At 38.0% G+C, this 20,204-nt stretch overlaps 1 protein-coding gene and 1 long non-coding RNA gene across 2 annotated transcripts; one reads left to right on the plus strand and one right to left on the minus strand.

The window, feature by feature from the left end:
* Positions 1-7,134: 7,134 nt before the first annotated feature.
* Positions 7,135-9,315, minus strand: LOC139711794 (guanosine-3',5'-bis(diphosphate) 3'-pyrophosphohydrolase MESH1-like). Its single transcript, XM_071623647.1, has 3 exons — positions 9,201-9,315; positions 8,219-8,274; positions 7,135-7,512 (listed from the first exon to the last, which is right to left on the minus strand). The coding sequence occupies exons 1-3, from the start codon at positions 9,304-9,306 to the stop codon at positions 7,135-7,137; spliced, it is 540 nt and encodes a 179-aa protein (XP_071479748.1). The 5' UTR covers positions 9,307-9,315.
* An 8,154-nt stretch (positions 9,316-17,469) lies between these two features.
* LOC139711793 (uncharacterized) lies at positions 17,470-20,161 on the plus strand. Its single transcript, XR_011709537.1, has 3 exons — positions 17,470-17,546; positions 18,958-19,039; positions 20,068-20,161. It is a non-coding gene; the product is annotated as an uncharacterized lncRNA (long non-coding RNA).
* Positions 20,162-20,204: the final 43 nt, after the last annotated feature.

Here is a 20,204-nt window from a genome sequence, read left to right on the forward strand (position 1 = left end):
CCCTACAACATATGTAGCTTTTCTGCTGAAGTATTGAAGACCTAAAAGCCAGTTTTTTGAACGGCAATCAGTCTTGTAAAATCTTCATTATATCAACAGACATTCACACTGTACATCATCTTGCATAAATTCTTGCATACAGCCTTTTGTGTTGGACAAATGAAGAAAGTTGCGCTTTAGAAGGAAAGTCATTCCATGTGATTTGATTAATTTACTATTCATCGCTTGAAGTTACTCGTACCGGCACTCTGTTCAGCTAAGTCTGCCAGATTGATAATCACTGTCTGAAATGTAATTTGTACTACTCTGTAGCAATTCTTGCCCAAATGGTAAATTGATTTTTTCTAACTGGGATTGAGAATCAAAAGTATTTGACAAAATTTTATAGTAATTTGTTTGTTTGTCTGTGTGTAGTTCTTGTTGTTGCACACTATGAATTATTTTCTTTCTCTTTATAAAACAGTTCTGCTACTGTAATTGTCCCGTTATTACACTGTGAAGAACCCTTGTGCATTGTGAATGTACTATGTGATTGCTAGTGGAGTTTCTTAAGTGGATTTTACACTTTAAACATGAAATGTGTGTGTGTATGCTTCAATCCATTTAACTTCACTAGATGTTTCAAGCTGTCATTTACATGTTTGCTGATGCATTGTACAATCAGAAATCAGGCATTTGTTATGGGAACATCTGTGTGAGTGTGGTATACTGTAAAAGTATAAATTTATCAGTATTTTTTTTATTTATGATTATTTTTCACTTCTAATCTTTTTTTTTTTTACGGTGTGGTTGGGTAAGATGAATTTTTTATGTTTTCCATTCTGCAAAACTTAAAATATAAAATGGTATGTGGGAACCACAAGTAAAAACTGTGTTTTTAAAAATTTTTGTGCCAGTTTCATGTTGCATGAAATGCACTAAAATTTCCACACTGCGAAAATGTCTGTGTCCGCAGTAATCTGTTGGCTACCTAGTCTATGTGTGTCGTTGATAGTTCTTTGTGTCTATTTGCTTGTAGTCTGTAGGGTACAGTATACTGTATATTATTTGTAGAATAAGGGTAGGGTATTCTGTATATTATTTGTAGAGTAAGGGTAGGGTATTCTGTATATTATTTGTAGAGTAAGGATAGTCTTTGCAATTTTGCTTCTTGTTGAGCCAATCTCAACTTGTTCTCATCACCCACCCAGCAAGCACTCAATTCCTCAGTCTCACTGCTGCAGCCCTATCCAACCTTGCTGTCATTAAATAAAGCCCATGTTTACATCCCTCATGTTTACCTTTAAATCATTTTACATGTACGCTTGTTAAAACTAGGATAGGAAGTGCCAGCTTTGCTGTCGTGGACCAAATGGTACTTTAAATTTGCTTTGCCCATTGCGTGTAGTATTATGGTATGTGAATATGAGGTGTTTCATTATAGGGAGCTTTAGATTTTGATGCGTGGACGTTCAGAGGGGAAAAAAAACATGTTCTGAGCATGCGCAGAAGTGCCCATTAAGTTGATCTATTTTTAGCTTGCGTCGCCTGAGTTTTTCACTACGCGTACTGGGCTATTTTTCCATCCACACAGTTGCAACGTAGAGAACTACTTCATGCACCGATCATGTGGGGGCGCGATTGTTTTTTTATACGTTGCGTCCCAGCGTAATCTAAAGCTACTTTTCAGCACGACGCAGGGGAGAGGAGAACGTCCAGCGCACTCGTCTCAAACGTCTGCGCGTCAAAATTTAAAGCTCCCTAATGATGCAGACCAGCAGAGCCAGAAGAGAAGAGGGCAAGGGTTAATCCTCCTACAATGTATGAGAAATTTATTGAAATTCTTCTATTTCTAGTAATGATAGTTGTTGTTTTGCATCATAACAACACTTGTGCCAAAAAAAAAACCCACACACACACCAAAAATAGTCTCACGTCAAGAATAGTGGGATGTAAGATGATGAATTGGGGTCAATGTCATTGTTCATAGTTCATTAACTGTTAGTCTGTGGTACAGTGTGTAGTTATGTGAAATTGTCACATGTGGCCATCCTCTTAAAGAGTGACAAATGTGAAAAAAAAAAGGAGGAAGGAATGTGTTTTTATGTCATGTTACGTATGGTTGTAGATACCCAGTATGTCTTGGTAAAGCACTTTCCCTTCACATTACAGGATGTGAGCCACATTTTGTTTGGTCTGTGCCCTGCTGGTCTTAGGATTTTGTATTCCACTTGCAAGCCCTGGCAAATAAAAACCAAAAACTACCTAAGCAGTATTTTGCCAGTATTCAACCCAAATATGTGAAAATCTGCCATTTGTAGATATTCTTCAGAGAAAAATTAGTTATTTTTGGGTGGATGCATGCAAACCAAAAATTCTAGAAGCAAGATGGATTCCGTATGTGTACCGGTAATGTCGATTATGCCAGTGCATCTAGGAATTTGCAGTGCGCAATGTCAAGTTTTCCAGGTCGAAGCTTTAAATATTTACTCGAGAGGTTTGGCAGCAATGTTTTTGCACATATGCATGTGTTTGGGCAAGAAAGGGGAGTGCTGGTTCACACTCTGTAGGTAACAAGTACCTACTCTTCACTGTCATATATGACCTGAATATTGATGTTTTTCCTTTTAATCACTCAAAAGGAAAGTATATATTGGGTATTTCCTGACTCTTGGTATTAGACTATAGCAATGTCAGAGGCATTGCAGGGTCTCTTTGAGGGAGTGATGGAAGTGTTTTCAACTGTTCAAAGTGTGAAAAGCATATCACAGAATTATTTTATACAAAAAACAATTGAATATCCTAAACAAAGTTTAAGAGTTTTAAAATGTATTAATTTAAAAAAAAAGTTATCTCTTTATTTTTCCCCGTGTCCTGTCATGTTGGTATTTATATACTGGTGGTGCTTGGATTGTGATACAACACACAAGGCTATGAATGTGTCCATTTAGATACAGGTTTTTCTAAATATCTTTTCTTATCGCAAAATATATATTGTGTGGCAGATCAGACTGCATAAATGCACTAGCAATGCCAGACATTTCTACCAGACTGTAAGGCAAAAATATTTGTGGAGAAAAACATGGAGTGTGAATACCAAATAAATGCAAAAACGATTGTAATGAAAGTTTCTGTATTGTGTGTTTTTTCTTCTCAGAATGAATTTTTTCTCATGCATGTGTTTTCATGTATTAAACCATCCAACTACTCACTGTGAGATATGTAGTCATATAGAGTTTGTTCGCAAAAAACCAATAAGTCCATATTTTGCCAAAATGGAGATATTTGCGATTAAAAGGTCAAGAAAAAATAAAGAGAATAATAAGAAAAATTTTTTGCTTCTTTTTGACCATAAACTTCAAAAATGTACCTTTATATGAAGTGACCAATATACGTGTATCATTTAAAAAGGTATTATTTTTGTACATTATGACAGAGACCGTACTTCAAAAACTTATCGGTTTTTGCGAACAAACTCTTTTATATATTTCATATATATATATATATATATATATATATATATATATATATATATATATCTCCATATATATATATATATATATATATCCATATAGTGGAGAGAGAGAGAGAGAGATATGAGTAGGTAGATGCGGTGTACATAGTAGAATAGTGAAATAAACTTTCAGTACTAAACCTAAAAGTTTATTGCCTTCACACACTATATGAACAAAAAAAACTCTAGTGCATGTACATCAGCTTTCACATAAATCAGAACCACATGAATACATTTAAAAAAAAGAATGCAGTAATATCTCACCAACAGACATCAATGTGTACTTTAAATCGGTGTGTTTATAGAAAGATGCAGCACCTGTTTTCTACAGTCTAAAACATGTGTATAAAAAAGGAATTTGGAGGGCATACTTGTGTAAAAAGCTACGTTAGAGTTTCAAGTTACTGTCTATTGGGAATCTTTATCAGTCTCTCAAACCGCCAGGATTGTGTGAACTCCTATGTACCTTGCAGGCTTTAATATTTTCGTGAATTTCGCAAGTTGCCCGACATTTGCAAAACTGACAACTTGCAAAAATATTGCCTGTTCTAACATAAACATGTAGGCTGCATATCTTCTCCATAATGGGAAAGTGGCAACTTTCCTCCTGACAAGGGATAAAAGAACTTTTCCATTCTGTCAATGTGGTCTTTAATTGAATACAATGTACCTACAAAGTACCTGCAAAGCATGCATTCCAATTTGCACGCTTTCTGTGGTACGATGTATTTAGCAAACATGCTGGCCACACCATCATATTCACTTATAGAGACATCATACCACTAATAGTATCTACAGTACTGTAGAGGGAGAAATTTTCACATATATCACTCAACCAGAAGCTAGCGCAAAAATAAAAGCATGCAAATATTTTTGCATGCCATATACTCAAGTAAATGTCCTGATTACATGGAATTAAAAACACACGAGGTTCATCTTACCCAGCCGAGCGCAAAGAAATTACTCGAGTGAAATATCCACATTTACAGTAACCAACTGCAGGATATTTAGTCTGGTGCATTCTAATTGGTGTATTAAAGCATATTTTTTCTATTTGACAAAGAAATGAAAAGACAGAAACTGCTTGCCTAGAGTTGCTGCAGCTCATGAGAGAAGTGTTGAACTCCCATCATATTAATTTGTCTTTTATGCCTCTCGTAAGAAAAGTTGCACTTAACCTGTTGAGGACAAGTCCCGAGTATACTCGGGCAAGTGTTCATGGGAAATGCGTATTGTAGCAAAATCAGCCCGTCCTCAATGGGTTAATATCCAATGACAAGAGGATAAAACAGTATACTGTATACGCCATACATTTAATAGCGAGTCTAAATTTTTGTGAATAGGATCTTCCAGATGATTTCGCGGATGGTTAAATTCGCGATCCTGTACCGGATGGAGAAATGTACATGTATACGCATACGTCACATTCATAGCGTGATCAGAGTCAATATTTTTGCGTGTCTTTAATTTTGTGAATAGCACCTGACTCGCAAAATTCGCAAAAATGAAAACCTCGTGAAATATTTGGCATATACTGTACTGTAGTGCTGAAGGGATGGCATTTTATAGAACGATTGTACCAGGAGAGAGATGTGCTATAAATGAAATTGTCACCAAGTAACTTGTCTTCAGAATGCTGACATCAGCTTGGTTACTGTATCTACACAAAGATATCAACTACAACAAACCGTCTGATGAAGTTTCTCTATCACCTCCTTGAGGAGATGCCTACAAACTCCCTCCCAATTGTGATGTCACTTCCCTTTTTTGTTTACAATTCAGTAACCTGTGGCCATCAGAGTTCAACAATTGCACCGATTGATATAAGAGCGCAAACATTCCGTGGTTTTTAATTGTCAGATATTTTACAGCACAAAACAAATATTGACTGTTACATAAAAAAATGTCTGTTTGTTCACCAGAGGATGAGTAACCTATGGTCAAATATTGACACTCTGACCCCCTCTTGTGATCGCTCAGCACTGAATGTCTAATTAGTATTACCCTGACAGATGAGTAGTACAGTCGTTGACATAATTTTGCTTGAGGTCTTGGTAGCATAAGTAAGGTATAAACATTGCTGGTGAATTAAAGGTGCATGGTCCCGGTGTTTTAGTCAAATGCGTACGCGGGCGCACGGTGCAAGTTTCCTATAGAGACCTACGCTATCGACTCCTCTTTAGCCCTTACGCTTTGGCCCACTTCCCCGAGTCCGAAGAAGTCCAATCCACTGTAGTCAGTGGTCCGATCACAGTTCGGCTCATGATTCGGCTGAGGGGATGACAGCTTTAGCAAACTTCTTTTGTGATGTCATAATAACAAGCACATATGCACGCACCCTGGCATTACTACAGACTGCGCGATGCGCAGAGAAGACAACGAAGGCAACGTTACTTAGCAACACCTACACACTTTACTCTTGATGACAGCTCAACTTCGGTAATCTTCGTATCAATGCTAACGGTGATCGGCAGTATCATCAACAGCGCCCTCTACACTACCGGGACTATGCCCCTTTAACTGACTTGACTTTTCTTTGGTTTGGAAGAATTTGGCTGAATTCATCCTAGCACACATGCTAAAACATAAAACAATCAAGCTCAATTTCTAATAAATATAATCACTAATCACAGTGGCAAAGTGTGACTTGGTTTCATCTCATTCTGCATAATTATGGTAAACTAGGATAGAACTTCATGATTTGATCTAAAATTAGAGAAATGTGGACCATGCTTTTGACGATACTCAATTAACATCAACATTCACAACATAATTCCATATCACTGACCTGTGGAGAAAAAAGTTTGATCGCCCAAAATTTGATGAATTTGGTCCATTATGTGTGATGTCCATGAATATCCTCATCTAGTTTGCATAAAGCAATCTAGTTCTTGAGACACAACATGTACTCAGGGCGGACTCTTGCAAAGTATTGCTTACAAATGCAGTGAAAGACATGGTTGTCAGGCAATATTCACAGATGAGACTTTTACTAAAGACCTATTAACAGTTCAGTCTCATGCCAATTCATTGCATTTTCTGAAGGGCAATCATGAAAATGACTCAAACTACTTCACAAGGAAAATAGAAACCCAGACTGCACAAAAAAGCAATAGACTATGGAGTGCCATTCATGTTAGCCACAGACATTATGTTAAATAGATTTTCATTAAATCAACATAGCTTTCCATTCATCCAAGTAACATGACAATAACACAGAATTAAATCTGTTCCACTAGAATTACTTTTGAAAATTGAGGTGAGACAGTTCCTCTACAGCTATTACATGTATAAAACAATGACATCACCCATTCACCCGTCAGGGGTGAATGCCTACCAACCAGACTAGAGTTGAAGAAGTGACTCGGACAAGTCATGAAACTGGTCTCTCTGTGATATTCTCAAGTAAATCTAGTCACTCAGATTTACCGGGTAATTACGTGGAATTGTAAATGTTATGATAAGGCAGTTTCCCTTCTATCTTACCCAAAAAACAAAAACAAAACAAAACAAGGTATCATGTCTGTATTTGCGGAGCACTATGGTCCTCTGTCCAAGAATATGAATGAATCCTCCTTGTAATGTCATATGGACCACATCGCCAACTTGAGACATTATCATTCACTCTCATGCAGCTGTTTCTATGTTTCTACAATGACGTCGTGTTTCTTAAAAAGCTCATCCAGTCTCCTCTCCATGGCCTGGTTGGACCCGCGGAGACCCCGGACCACCTGTGAGGCCCACTGGAAGTACTCCTGGGCCCTCTCCTGGGTCCAGCCCTGCGGCACCTCTCGGTCAAGGTCCCTGAGGTTGTAGAGCTTGTCCGCTAACTTGACCAGTTTGGCCTTGGGGCTGCAGTGGGGGGCGTGCTCCACCTGGCGACGCTTGCGCTCCATCTTGGGCAGGGATTTGTCATCAGTGACATCGGCGACAATGTCGCGTACCTCCTTCCCAAAGAGCTTCTCGATCTCGTCGAAGGTCGTATCAGTGTCCTCTACTGTGTCATGTAAGAGTGCAGCCTGTGAGAAATAAATGCAGTGTGATTGCTTGTTAAACTCAAAATTTCAAAAGGCCTCATTCACACTTGTCATTTGAAAAAAAAAAATATCTTCAAACAATGCAGCATTCTGATTTTCATTAGAAATTGTCCGCAGATTCACAAACAAAAGAAAACAAAATGGATCACTCCAGTTGAAAAACATCAGAATTTCAGCCAGGGCCCCGTTTCATAAAACAGTGACAAGTTGTGATAGTTGTTACAAGCTACTGCAATCCTTGCATCTGATTGTCCGAGAACAAATTCGTCATAAAAATGTGGCAGTTGTCACAGGTAACAAGTTTCATATGACGCCGCCCAAAAACTGTTTTTTAACAGAGGTATGAGCCTTTCAAATTAGAGTTACTGCCACAATGTACGGGTAGCGTCTGGGTAATCTTTATTTACCCTGCCTGGAATACGGTAAGCGTTCGCGTTCCCTGCAAAATGTTTCTCAGATGTTGTCGTGGTAATTTTTGCCAAATTCTACCCTAGCCAGCTGTTAGATGTTATCCAAAGCTACACATGTGGTATCACAAATAATCATAACACATGCATATTGGTATTAAAATCTCCATGTATTGTATGCTTTTGCCTCCTGCACAAGATATATAAATGCATACAGAGTGGGTATCAAGAGGTATATACTGTATTAACAGCACTGCTAATGTGGCCTACACTCACTTTACCTGTAATGTTGCCAGGTCTGTTACATCTGCCTCTTTGGCCAATATCCTTGCCACTCCTGCAGAGAAAATATTTCATTGTTAAATCTAAATGAAATACACAACTTTGGAAAATTATATGGTAATCCTGATGGATCTACTGCTAGTAATTTAATTAGTATTTGTATACATGTACTAAAATTGATGAAAATTGGTTTTGAAATGACTGGGATATCTAAAAACAAGGTAAAACAAAGAGATCCTAATAAAAGCTGTGGCCTAGGTAGAATCACCTTTTTGGCAAGACTTCCATATGTACCCCCCGCTATGCATCATGATTCCTAATGTCATCAATCGCTAACATGAATAAGTTTAGGTGGCTTTGGGATTAGGATTAGATAGAGTTTACTCAGTTTAGGATTAGGGTTAGGGTTAGAGTTAGGGTATAGTCATTGATCTCAGTGTCCTAGGGAAATGCAGACTTTAGAGGAAGCTCATACAACAATGTACAATGTAGGTGTATAATAGTGGGGGGTACATATGGAAGTCTTTCCACTTTTTTTGGATACCTTTTAAGAGTTCTATCAGCCATCTTAAGGCCAATTTTTATCAAATAAACACTGAATCCTTTGTGTTGACATACATGCTCCTGCATATCCAATTGAGTTTCTCATTATCTCACCAAAAATGTTATAATAAACCTGAATTTTCACCTCAACCAGTACTGCACAGTCCCTTTAGGCTTTAACGCCACACATGCTATTTACTTACTCTTCTGTATGTATTGTTTTGAAGTGTTGTGAAAGAAACCAAAGCCGGGTGCATACTACAATGCGGGCATGATGGGCACGTCCGGCACCATACTTCCGTATGTATTGTATGCAACCAGCGCGCAGCCTCGGGGTTTCTGCTGGAGCGGCTCTCAAAAACACGGGACCGCCGGGCTTTCGGCGAAAATGATTAAGAGAGTTTGGGGTGAGGCTAGGGGATTAGTACCGGTACCTACCAATTGGATGATTGATGTACGGAGTTGCAGCTGCATTCTTGCGGCGTTGATCCTTGTGTTTCCTCGCAGCAAAATCTGCACATTCAACAAGCTCTACAAGATCCATGACAGTGTAATCAAGCCCTCCTAACTAACCACTAAATGCTTTAATTGTTCCAAGTCATGTCAGGATCTTTGCGTAAATGAAATCTGCGAATTTTCCGCTGTCTCTGTGTCGTGAGGATTGCGTCAGGTCTGGTAAACAGGAAGCGGCGCGAAACAAGGACATGGCAATGAATGGGCTCACCGCATAGATCCAAGGCACACTATACACCTCCCCCGCCCCGCCCCCTCATACACTCCCTCCCCCCCCCCCCCACCACCCCCCCCCCATCGCCCCGCCACCGGGGAGAGAGTGGGGAGAAGTGGGACAAAAATTGTGATTGGATGAATTTTATCGCATACTAGTACTGTAACTTTTCTGATACTAGTATTCAAAACGGGGCACTCATGTCTCAGACTAAAGGACAATTGATGCTAGATTCCTATATACTAGAAGTCGCATACATGTTTGTGTTATTGATTGAAAAAAAAAAAAAAAAAGCTTCTGAACGGGGCCTAAGACTCTATGGGCCACCCCTGGGAGAAGTGAGACATTGGTTGGGGTAAAGTGCAAGTGGACAAACATTATAGCCAGACTATATATAGGCATAGGCCTATCATGTTGTAATAGTATGTGTCGACCCTTTTTATGTGAGTTTGTGAATATAAACACATGAAGAGATTTATAACAGAACATATAGGGCCTATCCATTATGGTCCATAACAAAAAGTTGCATTTAAAGTATCTGAAATCTAAACAAAATACTTGATAAGAAAATCTTTAATTTTTTTCAAATCATAACTTTCAATACAGGAAGAATTGAGCTAATTTTTGCAAAATCTTTTAATTCAAATCAGAATTTTAACACAATTAAGGCCTACATAAAGTGGCGACTGGGCTGTGACAGTCATTGTAGTCAGCACTGCTGTATGGACTACTATAATACTTATAGTAGCTAACGAGAGTACACAGCCCAGTCATTATTATGATGTCATAAATTCAAGTCGTTATGTCTCCTCATCCAGGGGTTTAAAAACCAAAACTTTTAGAATTCATAACTCCTGCATTGATTGTCCAATTTTCCTCAATCTTTCACTGATGTGTTCTGCTAACGTTGCTGCTTTCGCTCAATCCACATTTAGCTTTGGGTTTTGGTTTCCTTTTGATATTCCTTGCCTTCTTAGGGTCCAACACGGTATAATTGTGCTTTGGGGATTTGATACTAATAACATTGAATATTTCATCATAATTGTATTGTGCTAATCAGCTGAACAAGCTAATTTCACCAATGAAAATAATTGTCAAAGGTTATCAATTTCAATTCAATTTCAATTTATTTTCATATTTCTCGATGAAAAAGTACATCAAATATAACTGGGACCCCAAACCTGCATTATAGAAGAATTTGCAAACAAACACGCACTTGTGCTTGACAATTAACTTTTTTTTTTCAGGTCATAATCATAGAAGGCCTATATCATTATCAAATCTACTGGACTACTGTACACAATCATGCATATAGGGCCTATTCACTCGTTAAGGCAATAATGATAAGTGGATTCTTATTCATTATAGAAATCACTTATAAAAGGTGGAATTTTCTGTGTTTTCAGGCTTCCTGTATTAGAATTGCAATATATTTCACATTTTTATTTAATGTATAGGACCTGCATTTACCGGTACCTGAAACTGAATGGATATGTAATAAGTATATGCATTGTTTCTCTTCTATTCTCGTTTCATTGTAACTTCCACCTTTGTTTTTTCATTTGAATTTGCTCATTACTGTATTACTAGTATTTAATGCCCCTCTTATATTTGTAGGGGATCATTTCCAACAATTTTATGCTCCCTCCGTTCAAAATGTTTGAATGTAACAAGGTAACTGTATTTTGATTTTTGTAATATAAATGTTATTTGATGTTTTGAAATGGAAGTAAAAGAATGCCCCCATTTAAAAGGAAACTGAAATTTGTTCTACTGCAATCTTATAATTCTACTGATTTAAATTAACCAGCTGTCATAACCTTTTATCTAAGAAAAGAATCGCGTATTGATTGCTACGTGTTTATTCTCTTATTCTTATACAGCGTCCGAAGCTAGGATATTTCTTCGATAATATCTCTATATAGGCCTATACATTGTTCTTTCTCGCGTCACTCTCTCTCTCTCTCTCTCCCCCTCTCTCTTTCTATCCCTCGACATACTTCCGACGAGATCGCTGTTTCTGCTAAACGTTTTTGTTTGTTTTGTTTGTTCCGTTCTGTTCTCGTACTGTTATGTTAGTTTTGTCTCATCTCGTAGTCAACTGTCTGTTGTATACTGTTACTACTATTCGGTCCCGTTTCATGTTTTTTACGTGTGTACACGTGTCTGTTTTGTTGATCTGTCTCTCTAGTGGGCTTCCAGACCATCTCTTTGCTTCCAACTGATGTTTTTCGTTTGAGTGGCCCACATTCTACAAGACTTGTCTTTTTAGTGGGTCCCTCCATTTTTCGAATTATCCACAATATTTACTTACTTCAAATCACTTGAGTTTTATGATAATGTGTAATTATTGCAATGTGCTACAATTATTGTATATTCTTTTCATCCTACATAGTTTTACGCACCTGATTTTCTGTTACCAAAAAAGAAGTGATGTTTATAATATGTTCTTGTCGAAAAAATGAAATAAAACATTGAATTGAAATTGAATTGAATGGACATTAAACCTTTGTAAGTGTACTAACTAATTACATGTACCCGTCTATTTCCGGGTAAAAACCATTATGATTTTTGAGGATGTGCGAGGCAACCACTGAACGGATGACTGCACGCTGATTGGCCTTTCGGAAATGATGAGGCAACGAAGGGTAAACTGACACCAAAGAGGTTCTATATGTAAAACCTCTTTGGCTGACACTCCAGTCGAAACTAAAAGCTATGGGGCGCATAGGCCTAGTGTTGATTTATGCTGAAATGAAATATCTTCATACGGTTTACAGAGCAAGAAGCAATTAACCTATACAACTCAATTTCAAGAACTTATATTAACAACAGCAACTGAACCTTGATGCAACTATATACGAATATATTACTGACGGTTGACATTACTTTGTATGTCAAATAAATATATTCTCCGTGACACATTTGGTACTTCATACTCTATCTACGTCTTTTGGGTACTAGTAAATCAATTATTTAATTGTCAAAAGAAAACAGTCCTTTCCAATTTATCCAAGTTTTGTAATTATATAATGACACATAGATTATTAGTATTTTTATCTTTTTTGCAAATACTACATGCCTTTTTTTACAGGCTGTACCTTCTTTACAATTGATATGTAACTTTTTTGTCTTTTCATTCTCTCCTCCTTTTTTCTACCCCTCTCTACTTCTTCTTCTCGTCCATAATTATTTCCTTCATTCTTGTTCACTTAGCGTATGAATTCATTTCCGTATATCTTTGCGTTTTTCTTTTTTGTTTCTATTTTTTCTTTTTTTTCTGAACCAAAAGTCACTCGTATATCTTTTGTTAATTCACCAGTCTTGTGTCCTTCTCACTCTCCCTCTTCACCTCCATATCCCTTCTTTCTCTCTTCTCTCTCTCTCGTCATATTTCCCTTTCTTTGTTTTTTTTTCACCATAATATCGTGTATATATATATTTTTGTACATTTTTTTCTTTTCATCAATCGCATTTCATTCTTATTTTGTTTGTTATAGTTGTTTTGTACACTTCTCATAGTTATTTGCAATTATTATTTATTGATATATTATAATGTGCTATATGTTTTTCATTGGACTCCGATACCCAGAGTTTGGGTTATGAGTAAATATTAAAACGTTCAAACTTTCAAACTTTCAATGGTCACATGATGACGGTAGCGACCGGTGTGTTGTTTTGATGATTGTGCGCAATGCACGGCGGCGCTGCGGCGCGCGGCATGGACAACAAGCAATCAGCTGGCATGCATGACATGTCGATACACCATGCATGTACAGTGTACGTACATACTACACACACACGTCGATCACTGAGGAAATGTCCAGCTAACATGCAGAGATCCTCTTCGCCACAACTTACTAGTAGAGCCAGCTTGGCATTCGTGAGTCCAGAGAAAAAAAGGGAAGGAATGTGGTAAATGCTCGCCGGCAAAGATAAAAGTCGGACCCGAACGCAGACGATACAGTAGGTAGGTTGACGCGGAAGTTCTATCTATTTTGCCAATTGCCCAAGTCCATACAGCAGCAGGTCAGCTCAACTCAGCTCAGTCAGACCAGGGTCAGGGAGCCCGGAGGTGGGTGCCTCTGGGCCCGGGCGCTTCTTGTACACAGTTTGGCCTACTGTGTCTGTGGGAGCCAACGCGTTGGGGCTGGTGCCGCTGGTCGCACTTAAAGTTTTAGGTGGAAAGAGCGGCCCGAAAGAGCTTCAAAGGGTCGAGTGAGAAGCTGTCATCACTCTCCTCTCCGCCATTGCCACAAAGAAACAGCTTCGCTTCAGAAGTGATTGTCGGTGATTGGCAGTAATTTTCAGAGTCACTTTTTGATGCTGGATTTTTGTCCAACGGCAACGAGACGATCGACATCATCATCATCATCATCATCATCATCGATCATCATCATCATCATCATTAATTATCAGAATCAGTTCCTCTAGGTAGTGCATTCCTACATTTTTGTGACCTTGTGTGACCATAACAGAGTTGCAGCTAATATAACCGCAGCAGCGACCCCATACGGACAAATACGTACTGTGTTACAGCGCCCCACGACGGGGTTAAGTTGCAGCATAACGTAACTGGTCGTAAAGAACGGTAAGAATGTTTGGGCTAACGTTAGGATTATTGATTACTTCTATAGGGTATTACTATTAACAGTGACCAATTCTATTTTATTCTATCAAGTTTTAATCAAAACAAATGGATTTAATTTTATCTTCCTCTCATCATGGAGAATGATATGTGTGTGTAACAAAAAATCAGTGTGAATTTGCGACCAAATCAAATATCAGATGTCAGATGGATGAGAAGTGAAGAGGAGCAGGCCTCATGATTGACCGAAAGATCGGTCTGTATCAGGTCGTCAGGGATATTTTCCGTGGAGACTGTGTCTAGCTTCAGGGATCCCCTTTACGGAGGAGAGTGATAATGTCAAAAAAAAAAGAAAGAATAAAAGACTCCTCTGGACAGACGGGTCTTCCTTTCTAGCCTCGTGAGCGCTGTGTGGTACGTGGGGAGGGAGCCTCTGAGTACCCCATCCAGAGGTGCTCATGAGGGTCTAAGGGAGAGTGCTGTGTGAGACGGAGCCCCCCTCATGAGTGGATTTCCCATATTGACAAGGAGCTCAGGAGCGACCTGGGGTTAGGGTTAGGGCCATGTTTTGACCATGATGAAGCAAAGCTCTAACTGCAAGTTTATTACAAGACCACAGGCATACAGTTGTAGTGTCATCATCACAGTAGCCATGAGTAGGCTGTCAATCATCTTTAACTCATCTCGACTCAAGTCTTAACCCCTTTGTGGGACACTGTTAATATTAGTAACAGCATGTGCCTGTCGGGGTTGCTGTTGTGGTTAATCTAGTCACAAAACCAACAAAAAGTTGCACCCCTTGATTTCATGTCGGGGCTCAAGAAAGCTGAAATTGGTCAAACGAGTCAATTTTGAGTTTTCCACACATGTTCTGAAAGAGCTATTCTTCTACATTATTCTTGAGTTTGAGATCATAAACTGAATAGGAAAGTGGGTTTTCAGTAGTTTTTCTACAACAACTTTTTTTTTTTTTTGGTACCGGCATAGTAGGGTGACTAGGTTTTTCTTACAGGTACATGTATCCTTATTCATTTCTTGAAAATCATTTGCACACTCTTCACTTTCAACTCTAATAACTTTTAAGAGGATAATGCTAATTTACTACTTTGAAAGTTGGCATTTATCATTAACAGAATGTGTTCATAGAACATGCTTAATTTCAACTTAATCTGACAATCCCTTCATTGTTGTTGCTACAGTGGTTAACATCATGTTGTTGTTTTTTTACCTCAACTACATCAATAGCAACAACAACAACAACAACAACAACAACAACAACAACAACAACAACAACAACAACAACACAACAGCAACAAAGATTCACCTTGCACTGCTTGTTTTCTAAATTATCCTTGTTATATCAATGAGATCTGTCCCTGACATGTGAGGTGTCCTTTTGCATATTTTTTATGCAATATTGATCAAATTTTCTTTGTGGTTATGAAATTCTGCCCTTTTTTCTTTCTTTTTTTTTGCAGACTAACTTGACTGAATGCATCGGAGACATGATGGTAACCCCTTAGCGAGGACAATTTAAGACCTGTATTCTTTTTGATGGTTCAAAGGGGCTACACAATGAGGAGAATTGTTTGCATGATGTAACTGCAAATTATATGACTTTGCTGCTAACAGATTAATGAGTTTAGAATCCTGGATAAAGTTTGGTAATGGGTACACTCAGAGAGATATTTACACTTGATTCCTTTTCTACTTGACTTGGGAGTCATCATGAACATTGGGATGTAAATAGAGTGGGAGGTGGGAGGTCTCATCTGGGGATTTGCATTGGTTTTATCATGCTGTCAAAGCAAACAAATGATAAGTTGAGCAATGTTGAGAAGTACCGGTAGGTAGTGTATTACTACAGACAGATATTGTACCACTGCTGGGTTCATGCACTCACCAAGGAATGCTGTCATCAATGATTTTATTACAGTTTATTTCTCTTTCAGTGCGCATCTCATTTCAATCGTTCCATTTATCAGGGCCAACAGCACCGGCAGTCATACTGTATTTTGTCCAAGCCGCTGCTACCTGTTCTACAGAGATGGCCTTCTGTGACAGCCTAGTATTGACAGTGATTTTCTATGCCGTCCTGCTGGTCATTGCGAGTGTTGCAACCCTGTTCACAGCGTACCTACTTTACATCAAATACACCCACATCAAGTATCGCCACATTCCAGGTCCACAGAGGACAAGGTAAGACACAGAACAGTCGATAAATGTTTAATATTGTGCAAGTAAAAATGTACTAATGAAAATTACTTCTTTTAGTTGATCGGGAAACATCTTTTTCTTCTTCTTCTTCTTCTTTTTGACGTTTTGGTGGGGTTACTTTACATGACACTGTGTATGTCTCCAATTACAATTTTATAAGGAGTCAGGAGGGGTTTGTTTGTAGACTTTGCATTTATGATATTATTTTAAGTGAATTAAATGTGTAATTGATAGATTTTGTGTTATATCTCCAGCACAGAGAACAATTATCCTATATGTGTCTTGTGGCATGTCTTTTGAAAGCTATGTAAGTTTACGCTATATTAAAGTAATGTGTTGATGTATCCTGCTGAAGCATCATTCTTAAAATATGTGATGTTGTATTCTCCATGGGACAGCTTTTTTTTAAGTGTAGCTCATCTGTCCTTACAATTCAAGAGATATGTTGCAGTTGCTTTCTACATTGTATGTGTCAGCTGTAATTTTTTTGTTGCCCTCATCTTCTTAAAACCATGGTGAAGCTCCAAATAGTCACAGTGTAAATCATCTGTTCATCTGCAGTCTCCACATGAAACAGACCAACAGAGCTTATAATATCCTGACACTGTCTTAAAAAAAAATAGTAATAATAATTAGTGGGCACACTAATATTTTCAGACTTGTAGCTTCATGTTGCTGAATGTTAATGCATTGAATTTGCCTCATAGCTGAGAGAAACTAGTTGACTGACCTGCTGGCCTTCATTTTTCATTTCATTTCATTTCATTTATTTCACATGTAGTTACATCTAGTTATTATAACCAAATCTTTACAGATGTGTATAGTGTACATTGTGTGTGGTTAAAAGTTTCACCTCTAAACCTGTTGTATAATGTCAGAACTGGAGCATATCATGAACATTTCATTTTATTGAGAGCCTAGTATACACATACACAGAACACCTTTGACTTACATCTACAGTAGGCCTACCTCAACCCCATACATGCAGGGGGAAATTCAGTTCCCCCTTTTACAAGTGAGTTGAGACTAATAAATGATGACAGCTTTATAAGTTAAAAGTAAAACAAAATATTAGTCTCTATCATAAAGTGTAGGATACAACATCACCTAACTTAAATGTGCACTGTTTGAGTGTACATTTAGTGTAATTTCCTTGTTTCTTGCCTTCCTCATACAGCTTTATTTTTGGCAATGACGCCTTGGTGGAAAAAAGCATGAAAGAGGATGCCATTGGAAAACTGACATTTAAGTTGTAAGTATGCCTTTATTGCATCAAACATCATACCAGGTATCATACTGCAGTGCTCACCTGTTAATAGAGAACCGCTTTAGTGGGAACCCCACTCAAGTGCAACAAAACTTGATGTACAGTACTTGGTAGCAAATTTTTTACATGTTACAGTTGTATTTTCACTGCTTAATCAGAACCATGAACCGCTTTATCTTGACAAATCTAGCTGCAACACTTCCATTTTTTTTTCTCATTAATGTCTAAGGATGAGAAGTCAATCCTTACAAATAAATGCTGGGATTTCATTTCTTTACTAGAAGGATTATTTTCTAATCAGTTCCCGATAGATTATGCCAACTACAACCTAAACATTTGCTGTTAGGCAGCGAGACATAGCGCAGAGCTGGAGGTGGTCATCTCATCGAGAGTACTAGCTTCTACACAATGTCATGCATTACACTGTACCACTTGTTCAATGCAAATACTTCTCTCCCGACCCATCCCTATTAAGTGGTGAGCACTGTACCAGTATTATGTGTGAGGAAGTCTATGTGTCTGTCTGTCTGTGTTTGTAAACAATTTTGTGGACAATGTATTTAAACTGAAAAACTGTTTGAGGTGGACTTGCAATGAAACTTAAAGCATGTATATGTAGGAATGGGTAAAATTGTGCCTACATGTATCAACTTTATGGTGCAGATGCTCAAGGTCAAAGGTCAAGGTCAAGTGCCCAAAATTTGACTATTTCCCCCGTATCTATGCAATGCCTGTAAGTGTACTTTTGTGCATGATTGTGTTTCGTTGAGACCAAATCCTGGGGGGCCCTTTAGGAGCATCAGGTGGGCTCTGGCCCCACTATTCGATATTGGTACCCACGGGTGCATTTGATCAAATCCTGTGGGTTCCTGCTTGAACTACATGTATACCCAATAAAGATTCTGTAGAGAGAGTTTCAGGTCATGAGGTCAAAGGTCAAGTAAAAATGTTACAATTTCACTTTTTTTCTACATATCTTACGTAGCATAATTATAACAGGATGTGTGGTTACAACATGTACAGTAGGCCCATTATATATAAAAAGTGCTGTACATGTACCAGCCTTTTAATATCAGTTGATTAATGTACCCTTTGTGTAAATACCAGTTTTTGGAGTGGTCAGTGCCCCAAGTGTCTGTGTGTATGTACATATATCCTTGCTTTCTTTTTTGGCAGCAAAACTTGGCCTTAGTGGTTATAATTCAGAACATAATACATTGTAACATGTTACACATGAGCATGATTGAGCATAAGAAAAAAGAAAAGGAATATGACCCTCTACAAGAGTAGGGTCCTAACATTTACATACATTTAACTTGTGCATTTATACTTAGTGATTATTCAGAAATTTGTGAGCTCTAAAGAGATTGGCTTGCTTTTTCCTTCTGCTGCTCAGGTATAAGGAGTATGGCATGATTCATAAATTGCAGGTCCTCCATCGTGTCATCGTTTTCATCCTGGACTCAAAATTTGTCAAGGTAATGATGATTGCGTGAACTTGGGACGTATATTAGTTTTGTATTATAAATGCAAAGTCAGTGTTTCATAGAAGTGATGCCATATTATGCAGCAGTCAAAAAGCCATATGTAGTAAATCGCAGGCATCACAATCGCTTTATTCTTTTAAGGGCCATTATCATGTTTTACTTGATGGTCGCATGAACTCCGGATTTACATTGCAGAGTATTGCATAATGGTGATGCAATATTGTGAAGCAGTCAACGTCTATAGAAAATTATTTTCAACATCAAAAATAATGTACCAAAATTCATTGATAAATGCCCCCCCCCCCAAAAAAAAAAGGAAAAGAAAGTTCAGAGAATTATGTGACACAGTCATTGCATTTATGTGTGATCACAGTGAAACGTCTCTCTATTGACATGATGTTCAAAGTAAAATCTACTAGAACAGTATAATATTTGTAGAATTAGAGCAGATTAAATTCAAAATCTCTATCAAGATAAGTTTGTACCCCCTAAATGCATCATTAGCATTTAGATTGTAAAACTCATACTGTACAAGCTCAGAATGAATGCTCTTCAATGAATTTGTATGATGTTTTTTGCAGAGTATTGTGTGAAGTGGCTAGTTTCTTGAAGAAATGACCTAAAATGTACTAATTTAATATGTGCTTTGAGCAATACATTGTTCAGTTGTGACTTTTTGTTCTCTGCCAATTATATACTTGTACAGTGCACTTCCGTTATAACGAACATGGTTATAACGAAATATGGTATTGGTACCATGAAGTAAAAATTGATGGCGCAACATCAGTGGCTCTATGTTTTTTAGTGTTAATTTTTTCGGTTGTAACGAAATTTCGGTATAATGAAAGAAAACTGCTGGTCTCTGGGACTTTGTTATAACAGGGTCTATTGCACAACATCATTCAAGAGAATCTCCCAGGACCTTTTGGATGTCACACCTTTAGAAATGTTGTACTTGTGAGGTGCCAGATGTTACTTGTCAATTACTGTCGGTTCGAATCAATTCTCTTTCCTTGCAGAACCTCTTGACCAATAGCCTGCATACAAAGCCGCCGCACACCTACGAAAAGATGCAGTTTGTTTTCGGCGAGAGGATAGCCGGCTATGGACTGGTCACCGAACTTGACCACAGCAAGTGGCAGCTAATCAACCCTGC

This window comes from Diadema antillarum, unplaced genomic scaffold (genome assembly GCF_040938485.1).
Source record: "Diadema antillarum isolate AM-2024a unplaced genomic scaffold, OU_Dant_1.0 seq00001704_RagTag, whole genome shotgun sequence".
Taxonomy (NCBI): Eukaryota; Metazoa; Echinodermata; class Echinoidea; order Diadematoida; family Diadematidae; genus Diadema; species Diadema antillarum.

What these genes read in the sequence shown, in the direction of transcription:
- LOC139711794 (XM_071623647.1), bottom strand. Translation starts at nt 9,306, where the DNA reads ATGGATCTTGTAGAGCTTGTTGAATGTGCAGATTTTGCTGCGAGGAAA. An exon ending in GTACATCAATCATCCAATTG is followed by an intron (nt 8,275 to 9,200) that starts GTAGGTACCGGT and finishes TTTTCTCTGCAG; the next exon opens with GAGTGGCAAGGATATTGGCC. An exon ending in CAGACCTGGCAACATTACAG is followed by an intron (nt 7,513 to 8,218) that starts GTAAAGTGAGTG and finishes TATTTCTCACAG; the next exon opens with GCTGCACTCTTACATGACAC.